This window comes from Rhinolophus sinicus, linkage group LG12 (assembly GCF_036562045.2).
Source record: "Rhinolophus sinicus isolate RSC01 linkage group LG12, ASM3656204v1, whole genome shotgun sequence".
NCBI classification, from domain to species: domain Eukaryota; kingdom Metazoa; phylum Chordata; class Mammalia; order Chiroptera; family Rhinolophidae; genus Rhinolophus; species Rhinolophus sinicus.
The window spans coordinates 36,924,068-36,944,367 of NC_133761.1; the positions used below are offsets into that span (position 1 = coordinate 36,924,068).

The 20,300-nt window shown below is 35.9% G+C and overlaps 1 protein-coding gene across 2 annotated transcripts in view; it reads left to right on the top strand.

Annotated features, from left to right (window-relative positions):
* Positions 1–20,300, top strand: part of VIRMA (vir like m6A methyltransferase associated) — a 55,397-nt gene that overhangs the window by 11,112 nt on the left and 23,985 nt on the right. For both annotated transcript variants that reach the window (XM_074316955.1, XM_074316954.1), the window contains exons 5-11: positions 874–1,042; positions 8,159–8,281; positions 11,041–11,313; positions 12,536–13,676; positions 14,783–15,274; positions 16,178–16,332; positions 19,482–19,564. In XM_074316955.1, coding sequence (XP_074173056.1) covers positions 874–1,042; positions 8,159–8,281; positions 11,041–11,313; positions 12,536–13,676; positions 14,783–15,274; positions 16,178–16,332; positions 19,482–19,564 — 2,436 coding nt within the window. The remainder of the gene's footprint in view (positions 1–873; positions 1,043–8,158; positions 8,282–11,040; positions 11,314–12,535; positions 13,677–14,782; positions 15,275–16,177; positions 16,333–19,481; positions 19,565–20,300) is intronic.

The window sequence follows — 20,300 nt, forward strand, 5'->3', positions numbered from 1 at the left end:
TCTTCTGGTCCCGTTTCCATTAACTAGAATTTGCTTGAGTTAGCAAGGAGAATAATTTCTTCCTTATTTTGCCTTTAGAAGGGGTCCTATTACCGCTTATTACTTGGTCTTTACCCAACATGGTAGATTGGAAAGATAACTCAGAAGTCAGTGCTTTGGTTTCTAGTCCAGGTTCTTCTACTGACACTCCAATTTTCTTATCGATAATATTTATTCTCATTACGTCTCATAGTTATTGTGAAGATAGAGGAATTAACGTAGATAAGTTCTGAAAAAAGTTATTTTTATAAGGAAGTATTGAGGGTTAATGGCATTGATAAAATCTTTGATCTTTTTAGGAGAAAGTTTCTTTGCAAAAACAATTTTTTTAATGCTTCTAGTTACCCTTACTTTTTTTTTTTAATTTATTTTTTAAATTTATTGGACCCTTACTTTTTAATTACAATGTGGGTACATAAGATACACCTTTATGTCGAGTTGGACATGCAAAGAATGTTACACAATTTTTTTGATTATATAAATCTTGAGGCTGATGTCTCCATGACCTCTGTACTACTGGGATTTAATTCATTAATTAGTAGTAATTCCCGTTTAGTTTCATTCCCATTTCTCTTCTCTTGGTTAGGAATCTGGTTATGCTTTTTGAACAGGGATAAAATAAAGGACTGGGGAGATGTATCCTTGAGATTTAAGTATGGTAACTCTGGAGAGCCGTATAAAAGCTGTGCCTCTGGGTGAATTTCCACCAATACTGACCTTTGCGTTTTCAGCACACTTTTAAAAATCTTAGTTGAACCACAAAGTAATTTAATATCAGTTTACTTCTGGCATATTAAAATATTAAATTGAAGATATTTTCCACTCACAAATCAGGTGAATACTGATGGTTTGGTGCTAAGAGGCTGGTACAACTGTCTGACACTGGCAATATATGGATCAGTGGACAGAGTGATAAGTCATGACAGAGACTCTCCACCACCACCACCTCCACCTCCTCCTCCTCCTCAGCCACAGTCAAGTTTGAAAAGGAATCCAAAACATGGTGAGAATTTTAAATTTGCTTTTGTCAGTGACACATGTTGGTTAGAACAGGAAAAGGGAACTCAAAGAGCTCTTCTGTCTTTTGAACATTGTATAAGACTTCAGAAGGCATCTGTCAATCTCCTATTCTTTCCTGTAAGAGTTTCTTTTTATGTTGAAGTGGTTACATTTTATTTCCTTTTTCTACTTTCCTAGAATGCTTTTTAAATTGACCTGAGATGTGTCTGTTTTGTTTGTTTTTAACTGGGGAATATTGGGGAGCAGTGTGTTTTTCCAGCACCCACGAGTCGTTGTCCTTCAATCTAGTTGTGGAGGGTGCAGCTCAGCTCCAAGTCCAGTCGCTGTTTTCAATCTTAGTTGTAGGGGGTGCAGCCCACCTGAGTTGTAGGGGGCACAGCCCACCATCCCATGTGACAATTGAACCGGCAACCTTGTTGTTAAGAGTTCCCACACTCTAACCGACTGAGCCATCTGGCCTCCCCTGAGATGTGTTTTTTAAAATTTCAATATGTAAATGATAATGTAATCCAATGGTTATTATTGTTTACTATCAAAGTTGTCTCTAAAATAATTGAAGAATAGGCAGTAAGTTTGGTATTACTATTTTTTGTTTATTTTATTTTTTTATTGTTTTAAAATTAGTTTCAGGTGCACAAAACAATGTAATAGACATTTATCATTTATGTCCCTCACACTGTGTCAACCCCCCTTCCCCCATCCACTATCCCTCTAACATCGCACACAGCCATTACATTTCCACCGTCTCTATTCCTAATGCTGTACTCCGCTTCTTGTAACTATATACACACATATGTATGTGTGTATGCATATATATATATATATACATAAACTTGTAGTTGACCTTCATTATTGTTCAGCTTCAGCTTCAGGTGTACAGTGCAGTGATCAGGCATCTACATCTTCCCTGAGGTGGTCTCCCTAACGAGACAAGTGTCCATCGGATACCCTACAAAATCTTTACAACATTATTGATTACATTCCCCAAATTAACTTACGTAACCCTGTGGCAATCTTGTGGTTACTGACTGTGTTTTCTAATCCCCCCACCTTCCCCCTTATCCCCACACCCCCTCCCATCTAGCAACCCTCAGTTTTTCCTCTATGTCTCTGAAACTGTTTCTGATTAGTTCATTCATTTATTCTTTTCTTTAGATTCCACATATAAGTGAGATCATATGGTATTTGTCTTTCTTTGTCTGACTTATTTCACTTAACATAATGTTCTCTAGGTCCATCCATAATTGTTGCAAATGGTAAGATTTCTTTCTTCTTTATGGCTGCGTAATACTCCATTGTATAAATGTACCACAGTTTCTTAACCCATTCATCTACCGATGGCCATTTCGGTTGTTTCCATGTCTTGGCTATTGTGTATAATGCTGCAATAAACATAAGGGTGCATACATTTTTTTGAATTAGAGTTTTGGATTTCTCCAGATAGATGCCTAGGAGTGGAATTGCTGGATCATAAGGTAGTTCCATTTAAAGATGTTTGAGATGTCTCCATACTGTTTTCCATAGTGGCTGCACCAATCTGCAATCCCACCAACAGTGCACAAGCGTTCCCTTTTCTCCACATCCTTGCCAGCACTCGTTGTTTGTTGATTTATTGATGATAGCCATTTTGACTGGGGTGAGGTGGCATCTCATTGTGGTTTTTATTTGCATTTCTCTAATGATTAGTCAAGTTGAACATTTTTTCATATGTCTGCTAGCCATCTGTATGTCCTCTTTAGAAAAATGTCTCTTCATGTCCTTTGCCAATTTTTTTATTGGGTTGTTTGTTTTTTTGGAGTGGTTCGAGTGATTTGATAAATTTTGGATATTAACCCCTTATTGGATATATCATTGGCAAATATCTTCTTCCATTCAGTAGGATCTCTTTATGTTTTATTGATGGTTTCCTTTGCTGTGAAAAAGCTTTTTAGTTTGATGTAATCCCACATGTTTATTTTTTCTCTTACTTCCCCCTTGCCCGAGGGGATATATCAGTAAAAATCTTTCTCCAGGTAATGTCTGTAAAGTTTCTTACTATATTTTCTTCTAGGAATTTTATGGTTTCAGATCTTACACTTAAGTCTTTAAGCCATTTTGAATTTATTTTTGTATATGGTGTAAGGAGGTGGTCCAGCTTCGTTTTTTTTGCATGTGTCTGTCCAGGTTTCCCAGCACCATTTATTGAATAGACTGTCTTTACCCCACCATAAATTCTTGCTTCCATTGTCGTAGATTAAATGACCATATAGGCATTTATTTATTTCTGTGCTCTCTATTCTGTTCCATTGATCTATGTGTCTGTGTTTATGCCAGTGTTTGGTATTATTTTTGGAATATTCATATTAATGGCATTTTTTCAGGAGTGCATTTCAAATTTGTTTAGATGTCTAAATCTTTGGTAATGCAGATTTTTCCACTTTTTGAGAACCTTTTGCCTATTAGCTGGAGATAAGAAAAAAGAGAACTCCAGTAAATTTCAGTGGCTTTCCTTGTATAAAGTAGACACCTGTACTCCTGTGTCTCAGGGTCTCTTCTCCTTACTCCATTGTTATTCACTGTAAGCTGTTGAAATGAGACTCAGGAATACATTTTGGAATTATAATTAAGGTTAGTAAGAAAAAGTATTTTATTTTACAATTAGGATTTTATGAGGTCACTAAGAAATAATATTTTGTTTTACAATTAGCATTTTATGAGCACAAATAAAATGACCGTTGTTTCTCGACATAATAGTGTGGTGTGAGCTCATTGTCTCAGTTGGTGGTCACACACTGTATTTTAATCTCTTATATCTTACCTGCTAAGCACAGTTCGTCTTTCATTTTTTTTTCTTTTAATCTATTATTTTGCTGCGCTCGTTTGTCTTTTTTATCAAACTGTGAGTTCCTTGTGGGCAGAGTGTTTTTGTGTCTCCGGTTTTTTTTTTTAAATAAAATTTAAACTAAAAAAAATAAAATGGAGTTCACTCATTTCTCTTACTCCTCACCTCCCCACATCTGGCAACCACCAGTCTGTTTTATTTATGAGCTTTGTTTAAAAAAACTTTTTTTGAAGATTTCACATGTAAGAGACCACACAGTATTTGGCTCTGACTGATTTCACTTTAGTAAAATTCCCTCATGGTCCTTCCATGTGGTTGCAAATCGCAAGATTTCATCCTTTTTTGTGGCTAAATAATATTCCATTGTATAGGTATACCACAACTTCTTTATTCATCTATCAGTGGACACTTAGGTTTCCATATCTTTGCTGTTGTAGGTAATGCTGCAGTGAATAGGGAGGTGCATATATCTTTTCAAGTTAGTGTTTTCATTTTCTTTGGATAAATATCCAGAAGAGTAATTGCTGGGTCATATGGTAGTTCTATTTTTAATTTTTTAGGAACCTTCTTACTGTTTTCCATAGTGGGGCTATAGCACTTTACATTCCTACAACAGTGCACGTCCTTTTCTCCACATCCTTGCCAACACTTGTTATTTCGAGTCTTTCTAATAAAAGCCATTCTAACAAGTGTGAGGTGGTATCTCATATTGGTTTTGATTTGCATTTCCCTGATGAGATCTTCTGCCCATTTTTTAATGGATTGGTTGTTTTTTTGCTGTTGAGTTATGTAAGCTCTTTATATATTTTGGATTTTTAGCCCCTTATCAGGTATATGATTTGCGAATAATTTCTCCCATTCAGTAAGTTGCCTTTTCATGTTGTTGAAGGCTTCCTTTGCTGTACAGAAGCTTTTTTATTTGATATAGTCTCACTTGTTCATTTTTGCTTTTGCGTTAGATTCAAAATATCACTAAGACCTATGTCAAGGAGCTTACCAACCTAGTTTTTTTTTTTTTTTTTTTTTTTTTTTTAGGAGTTTTATGGTTTCAGGTCTTACTTTCAAGTCTTTAATCCAAATGAGTTAATTTTTGTGTATGGTGTAAGATAGTAATACAATTTCATTCTTTGCGTTTGCCCAATTTTCCCAGCACCTTTTATTGAAAAGTCTGTACTTTCCCTTTGTATATTCTTGGCTTCTTTGTTGTAAATTAATTGATCATTTATGTGTAGATTTATTTCTGGGCTCTCTGTTCTATTCCATTGATCTGTGTATCTGTTTTTAGGCCAATATACTCTTTTTAATAACTATAGCTCCGTCATTCAGTTTGAAATCAGGGAGCGTGATACCTCTAGCTTTGTTCTTCTTTCTGAAGATTATTTTGGCTATTCTGGGTGTTTTGTAATTCCATACACATTTTAGGATTGCTTGTTCTATTTCTGTAAAAAATGCCATTGTAATTTTGATAGGGATTTCATTGAATCTGTAGATTGCTTTGTGTGGTATGGACATTTTAACAATATTATTCCAATCCATGAGCACGGAATATCTTTCCATTTATTTGTGTCTTTAGTTTCATTAATGTCTTGTAGTTTTCAGTATGCATGTCATATACCTCCTTGGTTAAGTTTATTCCTAGGTATTTTATTTTTGTATGGAAACCCAGTTGATTTTTGCATATTGATTTTTATATCCTCCAACTTGACTGAGCTCATTTATTCTAATAGTTTTTTCATGGAGTCTTTAGGGTTTTCTATTATAAATAGAAATGTATGTCATCTGCAATAGAGTTTTGCTTCTTTCCAATTTGGAGGCCTTTTGTTTCTTTTTCTTGCCCAATTGCTCTGGCTAGGACTTCCAATACAATGTTGAATAGAAGTGGTGAGAGCGAGCATCCTTGTATTGTTCCTGATCTTAGAGGAAAAGCTTTCAGCTTTTCACTGTTAAGTTGTGGGCTTATCACATATGGCCTTTATTATGTTGAGGTACATTCCCTCTGCCCCCATTTTATTGAGTTTTTAGTGTAAATGGATGTTGAATTCTGTCAAATATATCTTTTTCTGCATCTATTGGGAGGATATATGATTTTTATCCTTCATTTTGTTAGTGTTGTATTACAAAGACTGATCTGAGGGTGCTGAACCATCCTTTCATCTCTAAAATAAATCCCAGTTGATCATGGTGTATGATCCTTTTAGTGCATTGTTAAATTTGCTTCACTAATACTTTTTTGAAGATTTTTTTTTTTTTTAAGATTTTATTGGGGAAGGGGAACAGGACTTTATTGGGGAACAGTGTGCACTTTCAGGTCTTTTCTCCAAGTAAAGTTGTCCTTTCAATCTTAGTTGTGGAGGGTTCTGTTCAGCTTTAAGTTGTTGTTCTTTCAGACTTAGTTGTGGAGGGCACAGCTCAGCTCCAGGTCCAGTTGCCGTTGCTAGTTGCAGGGGACACAGCCCACCATCCATTGCAGGACTCGAGGAATCGAACCGGCAACCTTGTGGTTGAGAGGACATGCTCCAACCAACTGAGCCATCTGGGAGCTCAGTGGCAGCTCAGCTCAAGGTGTCATGTTCAATTTTAGTTGCAGGGGGCGCTGCCCACCATCCCTTGCAGGAGTCGAGGAATTGAACTGGCAACCTTGTGGTTGAGAGCCCGCCCTCCAACCAACAACTGAGCCATCCGGGAGGCAGCTCAGCTCAAGGTGCCGTGTTCAATCTTAGTTGCAGGGGGCAGAGCCCACCATCCCTTGCGGGACTCAAGGAATTGAACTGGCAACCTTGTGGTTGAGAGCCCACTGGCCCATGTGGGAATCGAACCGGCAGCCTTCGGAGTTAGCAGCACGGAGCTCTAACCACCTGAGCCACCAGGCTGGCCCCCTTTTTTTGAAGATTTTTGCACCTATATTCATCAGTGATATTGGCTTGTAATTTTCTTTTCTTCTGGCATACTTGTCTGGTTTTGGTATCAGGGTAATGATGGCCCCGTAAAATGAGTTTGGAAGTGTTTCCTCGTCTTCTATTTTTTGGAAGAGTTTGAGAAGTGTTGGTATGAATTCTTCGTACCAATATTTGGTAGTGAAGCCATCTGGTCCTGGACTTTTGTTTATTGAGAGGTTTTTCATTACTGATTCAATCTCTTACTGGTAATTGGTCTGTTCGGATTTTCTGTTTCATCATATTTCAGTCTTGGTGAGTTGTTGTTAATAGGAATTTATCCCTTCTAGGTTGTTCAGTTTGTTGGCATATAATTTTTCATAGTATTCTCTTAGGATCCTTTGTATTTCTGTGGTCAGTTGTAACATTTCCTCCTTTATTTCTGGTTTTATTCATTTGAAATCTCTGTCTTTTTTTCTTAATGAGTCTTGGTAAAGGCTTGTCCATTTTGTGTATTTTTTCAAAGAACCAGGCCTTAGTTTCATTGATCTTTTCTACTGTCTATAGTTTTATAATAGCTACTCTAAATTTTATTAAATTTACTGAGTTGTTTAAAATTGACATTTAAGCTTATTCATTATTTATGTATGTATGTTTTTAACTTATATTGATATAATTACAGCTTTATAAAATGTTGCAAAGAAATGTACTGGGAAGTTCTCTGTACTCTTCCCTAGCTTCCTCCAGTGTTAACATCTTTTATAACTATAGTACAATATCAAAACAAGAAAATTAGCTTTGGTACAATCTGTAGAGCTTGTTCAGATTTCACCAGTTATACATGCACTCATCATGTGTTTGTATTTGTGTGTGTGTGTGTGTGTGTGTGTGTTTCTGTATGCAATATTATGTCACATCTAGCCTTCCATAACTACCACGACTATCAAGATACTTGATTGTACCATCACAAGATTCCCTGAAGTTCATCCACTTTAATGCATGTATCAGTAGTTTGTTCTTTTTTGTTGCTGAATAGTGTTACATAGTATGAATGTATCATAATTTATTTAACTGTTCAATCATTGAAGGACATTTAGTTTTCAGTTTTTGACTTACAAATAAAGCTGTTATGAGCATTTGTGTACATCTTCCTGTAGGAAAATAAGTTCATTTCTCTGGGATAATGCTCAAGGGTATATACAGTATATTTTGGTATGTGGGAAGTCAGAAATTCTAACTTTTCCTAATATCAGTAAATGAGCAAAATTTCTCTTAGACATCAGACGGAAAAGTTAATAAATCCTAAAGATAAAAAACTCAAATGATGAACAGTATTTTTGTCATGCATTCATTTCTCTATAGTTTAATAATTTGAAAGTTCTTTTGCTGTCTAATAAAACTCTAGCTGATGGGGAGAAAGAAGATCAGTTTAATGGAAGCCCTCCAAGACCACAGCCAAGGGGACCAAGAACTCCACCAGGACCCCCTCCACCTGATGATGATGAAGATGATCCCATGCCTTTGCCAGGTACAAATAAAATCAGTGCTAGTTTTTAAACCCCTTTAGTAATGGTAATAGTGCTTTTTTAAAGAAAGAAAATTAAATGCTGAAAGAAAATTGATGAATGCTCCTCTCCCTCTTTTATCCTGTGTAGTATTTCCTTGTTGTTTTCTGTTGGCAGGTGAACTTGTTTAAAAAAAAAAAAAATCAGTTAATTCATTTGAAGCTACATCAACATTGCTTTGAAAATAAAGGGTTAATGTGCTATAGTGGTACATACAGAAGAGAACTAATAAAAACAAGCAGTATGTATTAGAAGAGATAAAAGTTACTTAGTTGCATAGTTACTTAATAAATAAAAAAAGGACTAGTTTATGGTATTAGAAAATAAAATAGTGTATTTTGTTAACTTGAACAGTGTAAAGTTGTGCAATATATACTCAATATTTTTTAAAGGCAAGCTTTTAAAAAAAAAGTGTAAGCTAGATCATTCAAAATGTCATCAAGTAATTACAGTATCCAATCCTGCTGCCTTATGTTATTTAAACCATTAAAATAATCTGTGCTTTGAGGACCTGAATAGACATTTCTCCAAAAAGGGCATAGAGATGGCCAAAAGATGCTCAACATCACTAATCATACGGGAAATGCAAATTTAAACCACAATGAGATATCACCTCACACCTGTTGAATGGTTATCATCAGTAAATCAACAAACAAGTGTTGGTGAGGATGTGGAAAAATGGGAACCCTTGTGCACTGTTAGTGGGATTGTAAATTGGTACAGCCACTGTGGAAAACAGTATGGAGGTTCCTCAAAAAATTAAAAATAGAACTACCATATGACCCAAGAGTTCCACCTCTGGGTATTTAGCTGAGGCAATCCAAAAACATTAATTTGAAAGATATGTGTACCTCCATGTTCATTTGCAGCATTATTTACAACAGCCAAAATATGGAAGCAACCTACTTGCCCATCAGTAGGCGGATGGGTAAAGAAGCAGTGGTACATATATATACAAAGGAGTATTAGTCAACCAAAGAAAAGAATGAAATCTTTTTTTTTTTTTAAAGTTTATTGAGGCGACAATTGTTAGTAAAGTTACATAGGTTTCGGGTGTACAATTCTGTAATACATCATCTATTTATTACATTGTGTGTTCACCATCCAGAGTCAGTTCTCCTTCCATCACCATATATCTGATCCCTTTTACCCTCATATACCACCCCCACCCCCCCACTCTCTCGTAACCACTAAACTATTGTCTGTGTCTGTGAGTTTTTGTTTCTTCATTTGTCTGTCTTATTCCTTTGTTTTCAGTTTTATGTACCACATATCAATGAAATCACATGGTTCTTGACCTTCTGTCTGACTTATTTTGCTTACCATAATAATCTCACGATTCATCCATGTTGTCGCAAATGGCATTATTTCGTCTTCTTTTATGGCAGAATAGTATTCCATTGTGTATATATACCACCTCTTCTTTATCCGGTTTTTATCCAAAGAACACTTTGGTTTCCATGTTTTGTCCACCATAAATAAAGCTGCAATGAACATAGGAGCACATACATCTTCATGGATAAGTGTTTTCAGATGTTTTGGGTAGATACCCAGGAGAGGGATTGCTGGATTGTGCGGTAATTCTATTTGTAATTTTTTGAGGAACCTCCACACTGCCTTCCATAGAGGCTGCACCAATCTGCATTCCCACCAACAGTGTATGAGGGTTCCTTTCTCTCCAGAGCCTCTCCAACACTTGTTACTATTTGTCTTGTTGATGATAGCCATTCTGACTGGTGTGAGGTGATACCTCATTGTGGTTTTCATTTGCATTTCTCTGATGATTAGTGATGTTGAGCATTTTTTCATATGTCTATTAGCTATTTGTATATCGTCTTTGGAGAAATGTCTATTCAGGTACTCTGCCCATTTTTTAATTGGATTGTTTGTTTTTTGTTGTTGAGTTGTATGAGTTCCTTATGTATTTTGGATATTAGCCCCTTATCGGAGATGTTGTTTGCAGAAATCTTCTCCCTTTTTGTTGTTTGCCTCTTTATTTTTGTCGATGGTTTTTTTTGTCATGCATAAAAGCTTTTTAGTTGGTATTGTCCCATTCATTTATTTTAGCTTTTACTTCCCTTGCCTTTGAAGTCAGATTCATAAAATCTTCTTTGAACCCAAGGTCCATAAGTTTAGTACCTATGTTTTCTTCTATGCAGTTTATTGTTTCAGTCTTATGTTTAGGTCTTTGATCCATTTTGAGTTAATTTTGGTACACGGTGACAAATAGCAGTCTAGTTTCAAGGAATGAAATCTTAACATTTATGACAACATGGATGGACCTAGAGGTTGTTGTGCTAAGTGAAATAAGTATGACAGAGAAAGACAAATACCATATGTCTTTACTTATATGTGGAATCTAAAAAAAAACCAAAATAAATGAACCAACAAACAAACTCATAGATACAGAGAACAAATTGATGGTCAACAGATGGGAGTATGTTGGGGGATGGGTGAAAAAGGTAAAGGGATTACAGTGTACTAATTGCCAGTTATAAAAACAGTCATGTGGATGTTAAGTACAGCATAGGAAATATAGTCAATAGTATTGTAATAACCATGTGTGATGTCAGATGGGCACTAGACATATCAGGGTGAGCCCTTTGTTAGGTATATAAATGTCTAATCATTGTACACCTGCAATTAATGTAATATTATATATTAACCGTAATTGAAAAGTAAATTTGAAAAGTAATCAGTGCCTTAAATCTCAATTTTTCAGTGTCTGGTGACAAGGAAGAGGATGCTCCGCATAGAGAAGATTACTTTGAGCCCATTTCTCCTGATCGGAATTCTGTTCCCCAGGAAGGTCAGTATTCTGATGAAGGAGAAGTAGAAGAGGAACAGCAGGAAGAAGGTGATGATGATGAAGATGACGTGGATGGAGAGGACGAAGAGGATGAGGAAGAGGATGATCGACATACAGTCGATAGTATCCCTGATGAAGAAGAGGAAGAGGAAGAGGAAGAAGGTGAAGAAGATGAGGAAGGTGAAGGTGGGTTCCATTAGCTAGGACTTACTGGTTTTAAGTGCTAGAAGCTAATTTGATGTAGCTTTGAGCTATGCAAAAAAATTTATAATAAAGATAGGCCTTCAAGAAACCCAAGTTGGAATGTAATTAGGTCTCAAGACTTGGCTAGAAATGGAATCTCCATGTTTGCTTTATGTTGCTATTTTATTTTCTGTCAACTAACTTGTTTCTGTATTCACCTCACAGCTTTAATCTCTTCCTTTTTACCAACCAGCTGACCTGGCTGTATCTCAGTTCCATTTCCAATTTCCTGGGAGAGAGATTCTGTTTAGCTTATTGTGGTATTAGCTGCCTCTTGATATCATCAGATTGGCCAGGGAAGCAGGGTCATACAGTAAATACATGGTGACTAGGATTTGGTGGGCTGTTTTCAGAGTAAGGAGTGGTGTAGTAAACTGGGTATCATTCCTAAAGATGTCCACTACCTAGCTATTTTAGCAAAAAGCGACATTATTTTTAGAAATTCAGGGGGGAAAATATCAGCACAGGGATATGTGATAGCATGATGCACTCCTTTAATTAGGTTTTGCTTCCTTTGGAAGCAAAAAAGAGATTTTCAAACTATTTGACTCTTAATTTGTCGAAGAAATGCTATATAATTTTAAAGCATTTAGGCAAAATGACAGATAATCTGCCTTGGTTTTTTTCTAAAATAGTGTAGGTGAGGGTCATTCTACCTGAGAGGGAGGGTCATTTCAGTATTCCAGGGGCCCTTTTACAAAATATAAATAATTAGGTTCAGTGCTAATTTTTCAGCTTCCTCCATTGCCAGATTATCAGATAATCCTTTTTAGATTCATTATATTTAACTGGCAAGTAGTAGTTAGATGTCAGGAAGGCTCTTTTCTTAACCTGAGAACCTTTTTGTAGAGAAGATGAGAGAATAAGATTAGTTAATTTCTAATCTTATTTCTGTGAGGAAAAGATGCCTATAGCATAGTAAAGTGTAAAGCTGAACAGTTACAATAGAAGACTTTGCTTATGAAGTTTTTCTATAATTATTTTATTAGAAATTATAAGTGTTGGTAATTGTTTTTAAGATGTTGGGGTAGAAGTTAATTTTGTTCAGGAAATAATTAATTCTTATTTTTTGCCATACTATTAAATAAACTTTTTAGATTAAACAAATTTTTTTGCATTAAACAACAGTGATGTAATAATTGAATGTTATCAAACTAATTTTCAGGGGATGATGGTTATGAACAAATTTCCAGTGATGAAGATGGAATTGCTGACTTGGAACGTGAAACATTTAAGTATCCAAACTTTGATGTTGAATACACTGCTGAAGACTTAGCTTCAGTTCCTCCTATGACATATGATCCATATGACAGGGAGCTTGTACCACTTTTATACTTCAGCTGTCCATACAAGACTACTTTTGAAGTTGAAATCAGTAGAATAAAGGATCAAGGTCCAGATAAAGAAAATTCAGGGGCAATAGAAGCCTCAGTGAAGTTAACTGAACTGTTAGATTTGTATCGGGAAGATAGAGGTGCAAAATGGGTAACAGCTTTAGAAGAAATTCCAAGTTTAATAATAAAAGGATTAAGTTATTTGCAATTGAAAAACACAAAACAAGACTCTCTTGTCCAGTTGGTTGACTGGACCATGCAAGCTTTAAATTTACAAGTAGCCCTTCGTCAACCCATTGCCTTAAATGTCCGACAGCTCAAAGCTGGGACCAAATTAGTGTCCTCACTGGCAGAATGTGGAACTCAAGGAGTCGTGGGACTCCTACAAGCAGGAGTGATCAATGGATTATTTGAGCTCCTATTTGCTGATCACGTCTCATCTTCCCTTAAGTTAAATGCTTTTAAAGCTTTGGACAGTGTCGTTAGTATAACAGAAGGAATGGAAGCTTTTTTAAGAGTTAGGCAGAATGAAAAAAGTGGCTATCAAAAACTTCTGGAGCTCATACTTTTAGATCAGACTGTGAGAGTTGTCACTGCTGGTTCAGCTATCCTTCAGAAGTGCCATTTCTATGAAATTTTGTCAGAGATTAAAAGACTTGGTGACCATTTAGCAGAGAAGACTTCATCTGTTCCTAACCACAGTGAACCTGATCATGACACAGATACTGGACTTGAAAGAACAAACCCAGAATATGAAAATGAGGTAGAGGCTTCAATGGAGATGGATCTTTTGGAATCCTCAAATATAAGTGAAGGGGAAATAGAAAAGCTTATTAACCTCCTAGAAGAAGTTTTCCACTTAATGGAAACTGCACCTCATACAATGATCCAACCTCCTGTTAAGTCTTTCCCAACAATGGCACGTATTACTGGACCTCCAGAGAGGGATGACCCATATCCTGTTCTCTTTAGGTAAGACATTTTTGGTTTTGGGAAATCTATTTCACAGAATCATTGGAGGCAGTTTTATGTGGTTTATTTTTTTTATCAACCACATAAATAGATAATGCATATCTGTGTAAGGATACTTGATATTTCAAAATAGTTGAGAAACAGAAGTATGTTATTGTGGGTTAGCTATATTTTGTTAGTATTTAAAGTAATAATAGCAACTTAAAGATAATAATCAACGGCAATGCTTATATAAGCATGTCTGAGCAAGAATAAATGAGAAACTGCTGCGTTGCTTCTAGGAAGGTGGTACAAGAGGATGGCATAGGAAGGAGAAAGCTTTTCTGTATGAACCTCTTTGTACCTTATCCCTGTAATACACTGTAAGTTAAACTTACATTTTACTAAATTAATTTTACAGTCCTGGTTAAGGATATCTTTAAGGTTGAATTAGCACTTGTTTCTGCTATCTAACTTTCTAGTTATTTGTTGATGCAATTTTGCCATTATTGGAAATCAGCACCCACAGTAGATCATTTTTTTATTTTGTTTTAATTTTTGAGACTTTACTTGACGTTTTTGCCTGTGAATAATTTTCTGCTAAAACTATGCTAAAAAATGGTTCTTGGATTTGATAAAAGAGTGCTGTGTATGATACTATTAACTAGTCAAATACTGAAATTGATAATTTAAAATTTTTTTTCCTCTGGAAGTACTAATTCAGATATACTAACTGCCTAGAATAAATCTGAATATGCTGTATATTTTTTATAGTATACAGCCTATGTTTTTCCTAGATACACTAATTCATATATGCCATGGGTAAGTTAGGAGCATGGTGAAAAAGAAGCATTTGATAAGTAGCCTGGGAAGACTTTAAAGTCAGGGTTGGTCCTGGAAAGAGAAAATTTGTCAACAATTATTTATTCAATATCTGTCAGATGCTAGCTATGAAAAAGCCTCACAGAACTTGTACTTTTGCTTGGTGGAGAATAGATTTGCTATTTACATTGTGTTTAGTTAAAGCAGTATACTGGCCATTAAAATTTTACCTCTTCTGTCTAATGACTGTTGAGTAAATAAAGATTATTTTGTAGACTTAACACATCAATTCATTTTTTTTACAGGTATCTTCACAGCCACCACTTCTTGGAGTTGGTTACCTTGCTTTTGTCAATTCCAGTAACAAGTGCCCACCCTGGTGTGCTGCAAGCCACAAAAGATGTCTTAAAGTTTCTTGCACAGTCACAAAAGGGTCTTCTATTTTTTATGTCAGAATATGAAGCAACAAATTTGTTGATCCGAGCTCTGTGTCACCTTTATGATCAAGATGAAGAGGAAGGTCTTCAGTCTGATGGTGTTATTGATGATGCATTTGCCTTGTGGCTGCAAGACTCAACTCAGACATTGCAGTGTATTACAGAACTCTTCAGCCATTTTCAGCGTTGTACAGCCAGTGAAGAAACTGACCATTCAGATCTCTTGGGAACCCTTCACAATCTTTATTTGATTACTTTTAACCCTGTGGGAAGATCAGCTGTTGGCCATGTTTTCAGTCTTGAGAAAAATCTCCAAAGTCTTATTACTCTAATGGAGTACTATTCCAAAGAAGCCTTAGGGTAATTTTCTACTTCTTAAATTTTCTATTATATGGGAAAACTACATCACTAATGGGCTAGTTTCTTAAAAAGAAGGTGTTGCTTTGAAAGTAAAAACTATAATTGTATTTCTGCATAACACAATTTATTAACTTAAGGATTAGAATAACAGAAATCTGAAATACAAGATGTGGCTGTAAAGCAGTGAAGTGGATCTTTTAGCAGTCTCCTCCAGTTTCCCCAGGGCGTTGACAAAGACTGCAACTGCAGTACTCCTGCTAATTGGTATGGAGGGGAATCCTAAGGCACAGGATTATGTCCCTTAGGAGTGATGAGAACTGCTGCTATCTGTTGCCCTCTAAACTATTCATCGTGCTCTGGTTTCAGAAGTGCTTTGACTGGGGGGAGGATTGAAAATGATAATAATTTTCAAGAGCTTGTCCAGTAGGGCAGAAGGTTTTAGTGTATGAGAAGAGAAACATGCTTGCCCTTCCTGGAATGTGTCGTATAGAACAGTGGCATCCAGGTAATTGGTCTCACAATGGAGTCTTGATATGACTCCTTGAGTGACGGGTCTTTTAGGGAGCTTATGAAAGGCACACAACAGTGGTTTCTATGTGTTGCTGTATCTTCACAGTTCTTTAGTAGAAGACTGAATGATGATGGCAGTAGATTGATTCATCACACTTTCCTATTTATCCAAAGTGGACAAACATTTTAAAGGAGAACAATGAAGTGTACTTCCTAATCTTTCATTGCTAGCAAAGTATACTTGTTAATATTTCATTGTTCTTGTGATCTTATTTCTTAATAGAATTTCACTCTCCATTGTTCTTTTTAAAATTAAGTAGAAAAAAAATGTTTAAAATTGTTCCTGAAAAATTGTTTTTGTACCAAAAACTTTAAAACCTTATTTTGTTTCAGTGATTCCAAGTCTAAGAAGTCAGTAGCTTATAATTATGCATGCATACTTATTTTGGTGGTGGTTCAGTCTTCCAGTGATGTCCAAATGCTAGAACAGCATGCACCATCCCTCTTGAAGCTTTGTAAAGCAGATGAAAATAATGCTAAATTGCAAGGTATGGTACTTGAAGTTATTTTAAGTATTTATGATATGTGAAGGAAAAACCCTTTGAATATCTGTAATTAGTACTTTATCATGTTTTGTTATACCTAGTGATACTCTGTTTTTAACTCCCTGAAAAGTGCCTTTTATGTAGTGTATTTCATATGGTGGTCTTAAAAAGATTTTTAGGAAATTGTTGAAACTATCTTTTTTCTGAAAAGTCATGGAAATTGGTGGTTGGTTGAAATTCCTAATCAAAATGGAAGAAGTAGTTTAAAGATGAACTCTAAAGTTCAGTTTTGTGTATAGTTTACATGTATTTGTATTTTCTACGTATGTGTTTCTAAGTACAACTTAGAAATCCTTCATTTGTGGTTAATTAATGTGCTATCCTTAAAAGTGAAGAATAATGAATGTGAGCATTATATTCTAAAGTATATAAATATGTTGAATGAAGTTTATGGAAAACCTATGTGGGCAGTCTTGAAAAGTTTAAGGTATCTAATTATAATTTTCTATTTTATTTTGATTCTTGGCTTTCTGACCTTACCAAGTAGAAAATTGGATAACATTGAGTAAATATTATAAATAGCATGTGGCTTCTTTTTAATCCTAAATTTTATATATGATACTACCAGTAAAAGTTTAGTAAATTCAACTTCCATACTGGAAATAGATATTTTTTCTGAAGTATGCCTTTATAAAAGGAGGGCACACGTATTCTTCAAAGGTATTAATAATACTTTACTATATATTCTGAGCGATGGGCACACTTGTATTTGTTTTATTATTCCTTATATTTTTCATTTGAGCAGTATATTCTGTATATGAAAGTGTTGATTTAAAAATACGTAGGAAGAATACTTATGAGGTGTAATCAAACAATATGGTGAATGTTTAAATTAAAAAAAATTATTACAGTAAAAGACACATTGCCATTAATCCCCCTCAGATACTACCCATCGCTTCAAACACACTTATCCTATTATTCTTGCCACTTTCTGAAGCAGTTCTGGAAGTCCTCCTCCGTGAGTGTCTTTAGTTGCACTGTCGTGGTTGCCTCATTCGGAATTGATTCCAGACGTTTAACTTTCATGGTCATTTTGACTTTGGGGAAGCAGAAGTCACACAGTGCCAGATCTAGTGACTGAGGTAGATGAGGACACACTGTAATTTTTTTTTTTTTTAAGATTTTATTGGGGAAGGGGAACAGGACTTTATTGGGGAACAGTGTGTACTTCCAGGACTTTTTTCCAAGTCAAGTTGTTGCCCTTTCAGTCTTAGTTGTGGAGGGCGCGCAGCTCAGCTCCAGGTCCAGTTGCAGGGGGCACAGCCCACCATCCCTTGCGGGAGTCGAACCGGCAGCCTTGTGGTTGAGAGGACGCACTCCAACCAACTGAGCCATCCGGGAGCTCAGTGGCAGCTCAGCTCAAGGTGCCATGTTCAATCTTAGTTGCAGGGGGCGCTGCCCAACATCCCTTGCGGGACTCGAGGAATTGAACTGGCAACCTTGTGGTTGAGAGCCCATGCTCCAACCAACTGAGCCATCCAGGAGGCCGCTCAGCTCAAGGTGCCGTATTCAAGCTCAGTTGCAGGGGACAGAGCCCAGCATCCCTTGCAGGACTCAAGGAATTGAACTGGCAACCTTGTGGTTGAGAGCCCACTGGCCCATGTGGGAATCGAACTGGCCCCCTTCGGAGTTAGGCGCATGGAGCTCAAACCACCTGAGCACCTGGGCCGGCCCCCTGTAATGTTTTTATTTGACAGAAATTGCCATACCAGAAGCGATGTGTGACATGCAACATTGTCGTGATGGAGGATGATTTACGACACACTTTAAAACACACCTTCTCTCAACCATAGCTCACACCTAACAGACTGCGCCGAACAAGGTGAAACTTGTCACACACTGTTACTAAGGTTGACACGCAGCTTCCTGTATTGAAGATCCTGCCTTTCTGTTGGATGGCACTTGGCAAGAAATTCACTGTATTTCTTGATCACAACGGAAAGGCTCCGTGTCCCACATTGCTTCTGATACGGCAGTCTCTGTCAAATAAAAACATTACAGTGTGTCCTCACCCACCTTATTCATCATATCTGGCACCGTGCAACTTCTGGCTCTTCCCCAAAGTCAAAATGACCGTGAAAGGTAAACGTTTTAGTCAATTTGGGACATCGAGGCAGCCATGACAATGCAACTAAAGACACTCATGGAAGAGGACTTCCAGAACTGCTTCAGAAAGTGGCCAGACTGATGGGATAAGTGTGTTCGAAGCGAGGGGTAGTATATTGAGGCACATTAATGGCAATGTGCCTTTTACTGTGCCTTTTATTTAAACATGCACCATTTTTGTTTTGATTACACCTTGTAGGTATACACAGTGGTAATCTTCACGGAGAAGTGTAGAACCAAGACATGACTACTACTTTCAGTTTCCTTTAGTCTTCCTATCACATGTCTTGAACTGGTATATCTTTTTATATTAGAATGCTTTTTGATAAAACATATTTGGTCTGATCTGAAAGTGTTGTGCCATAGCCTCTAGAAGAGAATTTTGAGTTCAGTTGTGGTAAATGGTATATTTCATTTGTGTTTGTTTTGTAAACAAAGTTTGCTGTTATTTTGGGGTGAGGGTGTACTTTTAATTTTATAAAGGGAAACTAGGAAAATGGCAATTTAAAATTCATGCTAAGGGAAAAAGCACTCAGTAAATGTTCCCCTTAGATTTTTGATCCTTTTAAAAATTAATACATTTTGTATAGTTTTTTTTAGTGTGTGAAGGTAATCACAGCATTAGGTGAATAAACACTGTGTTATAGTTTATAGGCAGTCAATTGTATAAAAAAATTTTTTTCATGCTGCAAAAAAATTCAGTTTACTTAAATGGTCCTGTTTAAACATGTAAATATTTAAGTTTTCAGAAACCAAATACTAATAGTGGGTCACTTCTTATTTCTAAACCAGTATAGTAGGGCCTTTACATTTCATTTTAAAGCTTGTTTAAAGAATTAGATATAAGTTCATCCCTATGTGAAATTTAGGTTATTTAAATCAATATGGATCTGATAATGTTTTTCTTTGGAAAAGAACACCTTTACTTCCTTTGTTATAAAGGCTTTTATTTTAAAATATTATGAGTTACTCTTTTTGTTTTTAAGAACTTGGCAAGTGGCTTGAACCTCTGAAAAACCTTAGATTTGAAATTAACTGCATCCCAAACCTGATTGAATACGTTAAACAGGTGAGTAAAAGTTAAAAGTGCCTGATTTTATGATGTGTATGGTAGTATATAGTAATATTGAATTAAATCACTTATGTAGATAATGCAGTAATTGTTAGGTGTATTACCTGATTTATTAGATTTTGTGGGAACAGATTGATACATGGATGTAGATGGGTGTGTGATTGTGTATGTACATGAACATACATGGACACAATCCTGTGTACTGTAAGGCTTTCCATTACCACATTCCATCCTATTTTTCCTGTCAAACTGGATATTATCATCTAACATTTTGATGACATTTACAAAAGTTAAATACCATAATAATGTAACATGTAATTGTTTCAGTTAAACTTGAGTGAAAAGAATTTCCCTCAGAATTTTTAGGTGAAAATTGATGGAGTCAATTCCAGATAATTGCAGTGGGGGCTAGTTCTATTTTTGTTAATTTGGGATGGTCAAATCTGCAATTGAAGTAATTTATGAAAGTTGAAAATCATAAAATTCATAATATTGCAATTGAAATAATATTACAGTAGTTCATAATATATTACAGTAAGTCATGGTGAAAAATTCATTTAAATCATTGTACATTGTTAGTTTGGGAAGTTTTAAAATTTTTTATTGCTCCTTAGTTAATACAGTGTGCTAGCATAGGAAGAAGGGCTAAAGGTGCTTATAGATGCATAAAAAGTTTTAAGGTAAGGGCAGAATTGACCTTGAGTTGTCTCTTTCATTTAACAGATGAACTATG